General features: G+C 38.5%; 1 protein-coding gene across 1 annotated transcript; it reads right to left on the reverse strand.

The window, feature by feature from the left end:
- Nucleotides 1-678: 678 nt before the first annotated feature.
- LOC117338507 (putative nuclease HARBI1) lies at nucleotides 679-9,908 on the reverse strand. Its single transcript, XM_033899863.1, has 4 exons — nucleotides 9,806-9,908; nucleotides 1,617-1,729; nucleotides 1,225-1,336; nucleotides 679-929 (listed from the first exon to the last, which is right to left on the reverse strand). Exons 1-4 carry the CDS (start codon nucleotides 9,906-9,908, stop codon nucleotides 679-681), a joined length of 579 nt encoding a protein of 192 aa, XP_033755754.1.
- Nucleotides 9,909-11,243: the final 1,335 nt, after the last annotated feature.

Consider the following 11,243-nt stretch of genomic DNA (forward strand, 5'->3'; position numbering starts at 1 on the left):
TGAAGAAGTATTGTCGGAGGAACTTGCCCGAGTGAAAGACGCAAGGAATCTGATTCAGGAGAGGATTGAACTGGTAAATATTCAGAAACATCTTGCTATTCTTCAAATTAAGGCAATTTAACCATTCTTTTGAAGAATAAATAATGTTTCTGAAACTTTTCCACTACAATTTGTTCTGTCAACATTTTCTTTAAATCGCTACTAGTCATAAAATACTTTGTAGATTTTAACCAAATTTGGTCAGAAACATCCTTGGGTGAAGGGAACAGATTTTGCATAACGGGTGACTCTGACCCACAAGGTGCCGAAGGGGCGGGGTCCGATTGGGGAAATAGAGGTAATCTAAGCCCTATAAATTACTGCTTGTATAATTTCTGAATAGATTTTTTTTTATCTAATTTGGTCACAAAAATCTTTGAAAAAAAGGGGAACAGATTTTGAATGGTGACTCTGACCCCACTGACCCATACATGTATATATATATATATATATATGCTTGCAATGCCCCACTCCAGAGAGTAATCTAGCTATACAAACTTACTAAGAAAAAAAGTTTCTTGCCATGTTCTCTTATCCCAAATCCATTTTCATTTAAATGATTATGATGTTCCAGAACATCTGGTCCTTGAATTACTAGGTCATCAACTGTTTCTGTTACTATGTCTTGTCTTAATATACCTATGTTGTGCAATATGGCACATGCCACAATACGTTGCATGCCCTGTTTGGGTTTGTTCTCAGACCAATTGATAGGCAGTTGAAGCGCCACTTCAAAATTCCAAAGGTCTGTTCAATGATCACTCTAGTTCTGCACAATGCTCCATTGAACCGCTCCCGGTGTCTGATCTCATTGGTGTGATTGTATGGTGTCATCAAATACCTACGGCAAGGGTAGCCTGGGTCACCTAGCATGAATCCACTGTATAGGTCTGTTATAATTAAGGATTATAGCTTCATCAAGTTTCTCTATTTATTGTTTATTCATCATTCATAGATATATCATTGTGTAAAGTGACATTACTTTGAATTGAATGCTCAAGAGTAATATATCTTCTTATTCAAAATTATAAATATGTACTGTTAAATCTTCATAAATATTTTGATGTACCACAAACGATTTTGTAACAAATGAAAAATGATATATATTGTTTCATGAACTCGATATATTGGTGTAACATCAATTTTATAGAGTACAGTACGTAGTTTTACATGAATGATTATTACCATTTTCAAAGTCATGACAAAGCTGACTTTCTCGGAACACTCTTGAGTCATGACATGAACCAGGCCAACGGGCCACACAGTTTGTTATGATGAAGTTGTTGTTGCAGACCATCTGTGAAAGTGAAATAAGTATGCATATTTTAAAGGTGTTTTGTTGTTTTTTTCATATTAAATAATGAAAGAGTTATAGACTTCACATTTGAGAATATGGTGTGCATGTATTTCAGATTTAATACAAGGTAAATACAATGTATACATTTCAGTGAGCTAACATGAATGCAGTACTTGTCACAGATAAAACTATTCTTTTCTTAAATACATGTAGTAATTAAGGTATCCACTCTGCATTAAATCTTGATCAATATTAAAGTTTCTATTTTTACACATTATACCTGGACATTCAGAGAATGGAATCCTTTTCTATTGACATAGTCAGGTTCATTTTCTCTTGGTGTAGATATCCTGACAAATGTCCCATCAATGTATCCCAATACCTGTGGCATGCCTTAAAAATACACAATTCAAGATTTTTAGTTTATGAACTGCCTGATCCCTTGGGCTTATGGGCAGGGTCAAAAAGGGTCAAATTAACTGAAATTTAAAACAAAACTTCTTCGAAAAACCCAATAAAAACATAATGATACAAATGAGAGAAGGAAAATTGTTTGTTTGTTTGACATAGCCATTTCATTAAAATGATGTTTCGAGACTCCCTGTAGTTCAAAGTCAGTCTCAGTGTCTTTGTCAGTGGCCCATGTCGAGCAAATTCGGGGATTGTCTATATATTTAAAAAAAAAAAAATGTCTTCAGTAGTGTTAGGAATCACTATTGAGTTCATGATCAATCATCATCATATCGATAATTGATCGATCATGAATAGGACTTAAGGGAAATATATTGAAAAGCATTAATATGAATGGTATATTATGATTTATTTAATATCAAGAACAGGTGAGCGAGTTATCTCCCTTTTTCTATCACAGATAAAAATTAGGTAATTAGCAAGTTTTGAATTGTTTGATGTGACATTGAACAATAATTTATGTAAAGGAAGCTTAACCATGCATAATGAATCATGTTTTATTTGTAAATCACTTTTTTCAACCTTTTATCAGGTAGCAGTACTAGTGTGCACCAGTTTGCCCAGTTTCTGAAAATTATTTCTTACTCTTACATATATTTGCTTTGTTAGCTTGGTTTAACACCCTGTGAATAGCCAGATCAGTTTGAGGCAAGGTTTGGTTTGGTTTGGTTTATTTTGTTTAACGTCCTATTAACAGCTAAGGTCATTTAAGGACGGCCTCCCGTGCGTGCGACATGTATGCGTGTGATGAGTGCGTATGTGTGTTTTTGGAGGCTGCGGTATGTTTGTGTTAAGTCTCCTTGTGATAGGCCGGATCTTTTGCCGATTTAGAGTGCTACCTCACTGAAGCATACTGCCGAAGACACCCAGCAGCACACCCCACCCGGTCACATTATACTGACAACGGGCGAACCAGTCGTCCCACTCCTAATTTGCTGAGCGCTAAGCAGGAGCAGCAACTACCATTTTTAAAGACTCTGGTATGTCTCGGCTAGGGGACAGAACCCAAAGCCTTCCTCACAGGGGCGAACGCTCAACTAAAGGCCAAAAGTGAGGCATTGTCAAGGGAGACATTAGGAAGAAGAAAGTTGTTAAGAAAGAAGAGAAAAGATAAGATCCCAAGTTTAGTCGCCTCTTACGATCATGCAATGGGGGCAGCAGGTACAATTCTTACGCCCTACCTGCAGGGCAGTTGAGGCAAGGTCCCCTTGTAGTAGTTAGTAACTACCTCAGAACAACATGCATGATGCCTGTCTGTCCACATGCCATCCAGGAAATGGAGCAATGATTTATGAAAATGAAGCTTACCAAGAAAATTAATAATATTTTCTTTTCAAATAAATGTTTTAATATTCTTATAAGGTAGCAGTGTAGGTCAGTTTGCACGGTTTCTGAAATATAAGTAGCATCTCTTTGTCTGAGGCTGGGTCTCCTTGTAGTAGATGGTGACTACCTGACTGAACATCATACAAGAGGTCCATTGCATGCCATCCAGAGCAATAAGGGTAAGATCAAAGACACAACCACGACAGCACATACCTGCCTGATTGTCAGCCTCCCTTTTCTTCTGCAGGATAACTGTTTTAACTTTTCTATACTTTTTATATATATATAGTTTAAATAAACTTGGTGTATTTGGTTTGACGTCCTACTGTATTAACAGCCAGGGTAATTTTAAGGATGTGCCTGGTTTTGGAGGTGGAGGAAAGCTTGAGTACCCAGAGAAAACCTTAACCACTCAGACCCTCAAAAAATAATTGATAAACTATCTTACAGTGGCAATAGTACCAAGGAGTGAAAAATATGGAAAAATGTGTTTCATAATATCTAGATGACTTGAAATTGAGAGAATAGTTCTACAAAATGAAATAGAAACAATATTTTATGCAAAGTCTCAAATATATTTTAATGAAATTTCAAAAAGTAGAACATAGAGGGTAATCACTTGCGGTCTGAGGCCTGCAATTTCAACAACTGTTTAAAACTTTTTAATTCTTAATTTAAGATTGAAGAAAATGGTGTTATCCCAATATCAAAATGCATGTAGTTTAATATTGAGAGAATAGTTCTACAATATGAAAATAAAACCAGATTTTATTGAAGTTTTAAAATTCTGAATTTGTTTCTTTAGTGGAACTTATTACTGCGGTCTTTGGCCAGCAGTTTAGAAAACGCTTCCTTATGTAAATATTTGCATACATTTTTGTATATATTGGTGTTGGTCTAAAAATAGTACACTTCACATACATGGAATAGTCTTCAGGTACTTTACCAAAATTATAAATTTCATGATCCTGGGGTCTCACGTTTGCCCCTGAGCAGGGGGTAAACTTTACTATAGTTTATATAGGGAAATCACATTTTTGACTATCAGTTGTTTGATTTTATTGAAATTCATTCTAACTTTGTTAACATTATCAGCATGGGATGACAGCTCGATGGTATGCACATGTTGGCCCCGAGCTGATGGGCGGGGCCAATGGGGTAAATTAAATTAACTTTAATATTTCAAAACTCAGGTGACTGTTAAGGCCCATGGGCCTCCTATTAAATTGAAACAGTGTTTGGATAGAATTTCATTTCAATATGCAACATTACACATGGTCCTAAGTTGTGTAGATTTTCACATTTGTTCTTTAATTCTCATCCATATATAACGAGTTTCCGAAAGCCCCAAATGATATTTTGCCTGGTTCACCACATTTGATCATAATTTTCATTTTATGTTATTTCAAGGACAATCAATTGCTTGAAACAGGAAGCTGTACATGTGCATGTGCAATATATATATTTTTTAATTACTGTTATGAATCCTAAGTTATTACCCAAATAAAAGCTATATTAAAAAAATATTTTTTTTTATTCATAATGATATGTACAAGTACATGTACTGTACAATGACATGGATAATTCAGTTTTACGAAGTACACTATAAATGGAAATATTTCAATTGTGAAATTGAAATGGTAGTCTTAATAAGTATTAAAACTAAATTTCATTTCATATGAATATCTTGAAATAAAAAAAAAAGGGAAATAAGAACAAACATATAATTTTATCTAGAACTGTTTCTACTTGCAATTTTAATTGATCAAAGCTTCACGATTGTTGACTTTCAGCAAAGAGCTGATTAGACAATTGTAGTTAACGATATTTTTTATAACAGAGGGGAACCCTTCTCATACGATTGATAACACACTTATCACAATTAGGGCGTTTATTTGTTTAGATACGGTACATAGTACTGTATGACGTAATTATCGATGATGGCGCTGCAGTCACATTGTTTACATCAAGCGGAACGCTCAAAACTTGTCTGTGGTACTAGATTCGATATCATTTATGTCTTTTAATTGGAAACACGCACCTGCAATAGCGTGAAAGGCACGTTTTGTGTTGTCTGCCGCCTGCCAGTCGGCAATTTTATGAAATCCCAACGCAATCTAACGAGGACATCCGCAACACGACGGATGCAGCGTCCAGCAGTGGCCTTTGATATGTGGTTTGGTTTGGTTTATTTTGTTTAACGTCCTATTAACAGCTAAGGTCATTTAAGGACGGCCTCCCGTGCGTGCGACATGCATGCGTGTAGTGAATGCGTATGTGTGTTTTGGGAGGCTGCGGTATGTTCGTGTTCAGTCTCCTTGTGATAGGCCGGAACTTTTGCCGATTTATAGTGCTACCTCACTGAAGCATACTGCCGAAGACACCAAGCAGCACACCCCACCCGGTCACATTATACTGACAACGGGCGAACCAGTCGTCCCACTCCTTATATGCTGAGCGCTAAGCAGGAGCAGCAACTACCATTTTTAAAGACTGGTATGTCTCGGCCAGGGGACAGAACCCAAAGCCTTCCTCACTTTGATATGTGAATGGCGTCGCCAATCAGTTGGTGAAATGCCCCTGTCGCCAGAAATCTAAAAAAAAAAAACGAGAACCTGTATGAGAGGAGGCAGACTTTGGGATCTTCTCGTTGGATGTGTTATACTATCGGCGACCAAATTAACAATAAATAGCAAGGTGGGTCTCCTGAACCTGTACCTAGCGTACAACTCTTCATCTGTCCTCATCTCTAAAGGTCCTCGGACGAACTGCTCTCGTTTCTTCTCGTTGTCGCAGACGATCAACTAATCTTAATATGTCCGCCATATTTAAGACAAAAAAACGGACTTAAGTCTGCCCTGTAGCAGTCTTAGGATTTAAGACTGAAAAATAGACTTAAGACTGAAGTTTTATTTCATTATCTCCGATTTAAGTCTGTTTTCAGGCTTAAGTCAAAACTTAGACTTAAAGTCTGTTTCATAATCCCGGAGCCAGGTGTATGGGATGCCACATGACATGGGGAGATGTCGATATTGATGACGGTGCCACATGGATCCAGTGTGACGAATGTAAACACTGGATCCATGCCGATTGCTGCACGGACGCCAACATCAACAGTAGTGACTACTTCCGGTGTCCTGAATGCCACTAAACTTTCACGTCACGTGTTGCAATTAGATACAGAAGTAGATATCCAAAAATATCATCACAAAAATAAATATGATTATATTCCGCTTGTATTTATGTGTTCATGTTATTCTGTGTTCGCGTTATAAATAAATAATAACATTTATGTATAGTTTCTTACAAATGTAACTGCATCAATTAATCTTTGAAATGCCAAGCAAGCTGAAACATCAACTTTATCATGAAAAATAAAATCAGGAAATATCAAGCAAATGTAAACCGTCAAGCAGAGGATGAAAATAAGAAGTTAAAAAGTAAAATATATTTTGAAATATGTATATGTGTCCTATATATCTGTTTTAAGCTTAAACTCCGCTCAAGTCCATAACATTTAAACATGGTATAATATCACATACAAGTTTTGCAACATATTTTTCTTCATAGTGGTCCTCAGGATGATCATTCTTCATCAGTGACATTAAAGGGGTCTGTAAGCAAAGGGTACCATGCATATAAAATCCGACCTCCGACCTGCTGGGTGTCTTCGGCAGTATGCTTCAGTGAGATAGCACTTTAAATCGGCAAAAGTTCCGGCCTATCACAAGGAGACTTAACACGAACATACCGCAGCCTCCCAAAACACACATACGCACTCACCGCACTCATACATGTCGCTCGCACGGGAGGCCGTCCTTAAATGACCTTAGATGTTAATAGGACGTTAAACAAAATAAACCAAACCAAACCAAACTGACGGATGACTCGCGACAGCTTTAACTTAAAGATGTTGCCGGTCTGCCTGTTGGTCATGTGCCAAGGCCATTTGCGGGAACTTTTCAGCAAATCTTGGACGACGGTGGACTAATCACCGCAGTACCAACAGGCAGTCCGACACCCAGCTTCCCACCATGTCCAGCTCCGTCAGCACAAGGAGGAGGCGTTGTTATTCCATGTAACTACTTGATAAATCATCCAAACAGGATGTTTATCATAGAGAATATCAAGAAAACATTTTCACAGATGACAGAAGGAGAGTGCATGCAGCGCGGTATTAAAGTTTGGTTTGGTTTATTTTGTTTAACGTCCTATTAACAGCTAAGGTCATTTAAGGACGGCCTCCCGTGCGTGCGACATGTATGCGTGTGGGGAGTGCGTATGTGTGTTTTGGGAGGCTGCGGTATGTTCGTGTTAAGTCTCCTTGTGATAGGCCGGAACTTTTGCCGATTTATAGTGCTATCTCACTGAAGCATACTGCCGAAGACACCCAGCAGGACACCACCCGGTCACATGATACTGACAACGGGCGAACCAGTATTAAAGAATAAATGAAAACATCTACAATGCCTAAGTTTAGTTTATAATTTATCACTCTTACTAGTGTCGTAAACAATGAACAGTCTAATCAATTGAGCCAGCTGGTCGACAGCGTTCGACCCAGCACATACATTATACAAATGTATTCGGTGGATATTTCAATTCAACATGTTTTGCTCTTTATTCTTTTTTTTAAGATACTGTAGTAGTTTATTGAAATATATAAAATTCTTAGTTTCACGTGAACTAAATTTTAAATTTCAATTCTAAATTGTGAAAGAAAAGCTATGCCGATTTGTAATTAGTATATCACTTTCTTTTCATTCGCAGAGTTATTCAGGAAAACAAGAAAATCGATACGACTAGACTATCCGTCATGTGACCTCTCGGTATTTTCCATGGATGACACTCAATTTTCATGTATTTAATTTGGATAAAAGATACAATCAGTGTTACCTGTTTAAAATTTGTTTAGATGGAATATACATTACCGATATCGTATAGATAGATCTACTACAACTATAAAATGGTATTCCCATAAAATATCTCTAACATCGGTGACGTCGCCGACATAGAATTGAATAACGCTAAATCGTCCTGGGAAATGACGTTTAAGTTGTTAGTTGTAAAGAGTTGTGAGTTGTTATGCACCCTAAATCGTCCTGGGAAATGACGTTTAAGTTGTTAGTTGTAAAGAGTTGTGAGTTGTTATGCACCTAGTGTTTAGTAAATTCAGAACAAAAGCTTCGATTTAATATTAGACGGGGTTATTGGCATCCGAAAATTGCGTTTTGAGACATCCCAGCAAACTTGACTCGTCACCAGGCCGCCAGGGGACGTGATCCGTTAGACTTACTGATCCGCTATAGCCGACAATTCGGTAGGTCTTGTTTTGCTTGTTTCATTTCGTATATTCAATTCTATTCAGATCTTTTGGTATCACAAGAAAGGTAATTAAATTTGCTTTCTGGAGATATACAATACCTGTCAAAAAAACAACATGAAAAAACCGTGTGCAGCGATTGTATGCAAAGTGATCCGCTACTGCCGCAACAACTGTACTGCCGAAGACATCCAGCAGCACACCCCACCCGGTCACATCACTCCTAATATGCTGAGCGCTAAGCAGGAGTAGCAACTACCATTTTTAAAGACTCTGGTATGTCTCGGCCAGGGGACATAACCCAAAGCCTTCCTCACAGGGGCGAACGCTCAACTAAAGGCCAAAAGGGAGGCATTGTCAAGGGAGACATTTGGAAGAAGGTAAGAAAGAAGAGAAAAGATCAGATCCCAAATTCAGTCGCCTCTTACGAACATGCAATGGGGGCAGCAGGTACAATTCTTACGCCCTACCTGCAGGGCAGCTCCACACCGTAGCATGTTGTCAGAGTCTAGGTAAAGCTTGAGTTGTCGAATTAAATGATGTTGGGTCTTCGATCGCAAACATTCTATCTCCGTCGAATATGTGTTGTGTTGGATGTTGCAACATGTTGAAGCTCTCCTGCTGTCAGTCTCCCTTGATTCCTGTTTTCCTTTTTACGTAGGTTGTTGACAAATCGTATGACGTACGCTGTTACGCGTAAAAGTTTCTGGTATGACGTAAATCTTTCTATCTGAACTAAATTTGTTATATTGTCTGTGGGTTCCATTGTTTTGTCCTTCTTTGTAGTTCTTCAATAGCTGACAACACCGTTATGTCAAATTGTTTACATATAGGCCAACTTCGGCCTGTTATTCTTGATAGGAAGGCCTTCAATACATTGCGATGCTTGACCATGTAATTGGGCTTTGAGGTAGCTAAATATCTGAATATCTGTCAGACAAGTATTGAAATGGATTGTTGATTGAAACGAGTCCCAGAATGCTTTCCATTGTAAAATATCACCATCGAATGTCGGGAGAATCAGCTTTGGCAGTTTATGGAATTGAGAAGACACGCTTGAACTAGAAGAAAGCTGATGTCCGCTTAAGTTCGTATTAACACTGGGGTTGAAATTCTGTGCGTTGACATTTAACGGCTGTGAGATTTGATCGTGATGGATAACTGGTATGTTGGACTGTTCAATGTATTTGCGAATTTCAGCAACTTTACAGTCAATATCAAATATATACTCATCTGAGCTTTCGAATTCCTCAGCGATGTTTTCTTCGTCTATTTGAGTAATATCTTTTCGTTGATTGCTTGGATGTTTGACTTCTTTTCCTGTAGCGAGTCCAAGGCAGTACGGATACCCGTCAAGTCTTCATTGCGTCGAAATTCTTCAATCTTGGTCAGTAGACGTGTGATGGCCCGTTTGTTGCCAGTTCTGATCTGTTTTAACTTCGTTACTTCCATTGTCACGGCACCAAATGTTGTGATTGTAATGACGACGAAGACGACGAGTTACTCGTTCGACATGTTTATTTGAATTGAACTCAAAAGCGTGATGACGTCACGTCGACCGATTGACTATGACGTCATAAATACACCATAGGTGCGTTCGGTAGCGAGAACGTTCGCGAGCGTTTTGGCCGTTTGCTCAAAAAGTGCGTTGTTCGCAGCAAACGCTTGTGAACGCTCCGGACCACCCGCGAACGCATTTAGGTGGTAACTCACCATAAAACCAAGATGGCGGAGTGGTAAGGGAAACTAAGGTTATGCTGAACGCATTTTACAATTTTCGGGCAATATCCCAATATTTCATGAATGATTAGCAAACCGTAACGATTTCAGATATAGTTGATTTAAGTATAAGTATTGAAGAGATATTTCATTACACAAAATGCACGAGTTTTTCAGATAAATGACTGGTTACATGACGCGCTCATAGTATTGTTAGTGTTACAGAGGGCCTAGCCTAGGCCTATTATACTCGAACAATGTAAGCTTAAGTGGTTTAATACGGCGAGATACTTGTTGACAGGCGCCGTGTAACAGTCGGCAAAATCATATCCGATAATAAAAAGGCCGACCAGCGGCGGCCCTGCAGGTAGGGCGTTAGAATTGTACCTGCTGCCCCCATTGCATGATCGTAAGAGGCGACTGAATTTGGGATCTTATCTTTTCTCTTCTTTCTTAGATTTGGTTTGGTTTGGTTTATTTAGTTTACAGGGAACTGCATTGAAGTTTAGCGAAAGGACCTACGGAACTAACGTTCAACGATGCTGATTGGTTCAATTTGTAACTCGTTTACCTGTCAATCTATACTGCGAAGTATGTGGGCGGAGCCTGTTCAGTGTTCAAACGTTGAAACAGCCGGTGTGTCGGTAAAAGCCTTTCATGTCGGTGGGAGTGATTTCCTCTATGGCACGTATGATAGAGAGTTTTAAGTTCACACTCGCAAGTTCCCGGAATCGTTCTTGGGTCATTAAAGATTTAATTTTCGCAAAACAATTTTCAACTGGATTTAGATCCGGTGAATATACAGGCAAGAATGTATAACCGACACCCTGCATTTGGAAAAACTGTGAAAGGGCTATCTCTGCGTTGTTATGGTGTATTGCACAATTATCCACAACTACTACATCGCCCGGTAAAAAAGCCGATCGACCAAGTCGGTCCTGAGATAAACTTGCTTCATTCCAGAAGTTCAAGTACGTGTTCATGTTAGAAGGTCCATCCACGAAATTGTAATATATAACACCATTCAAACCTACAACTAGGTTTAAAGTTAAATTACGACCTGGGTGA

This window comes from Pecten maximus, chromosome 11, assembly GCF_902652985.1.
Source record: "Pecten maximus chromosome 11, xPecMax1.1, whole genome shotgun sequence".
In the NCBI taxonomy this organism is placed as follows: Eukaryota; Metazoa; Mollusca; class Bivalvia; order Pectinida; family Pectinidae; genus Pecten; species Pecten maximus.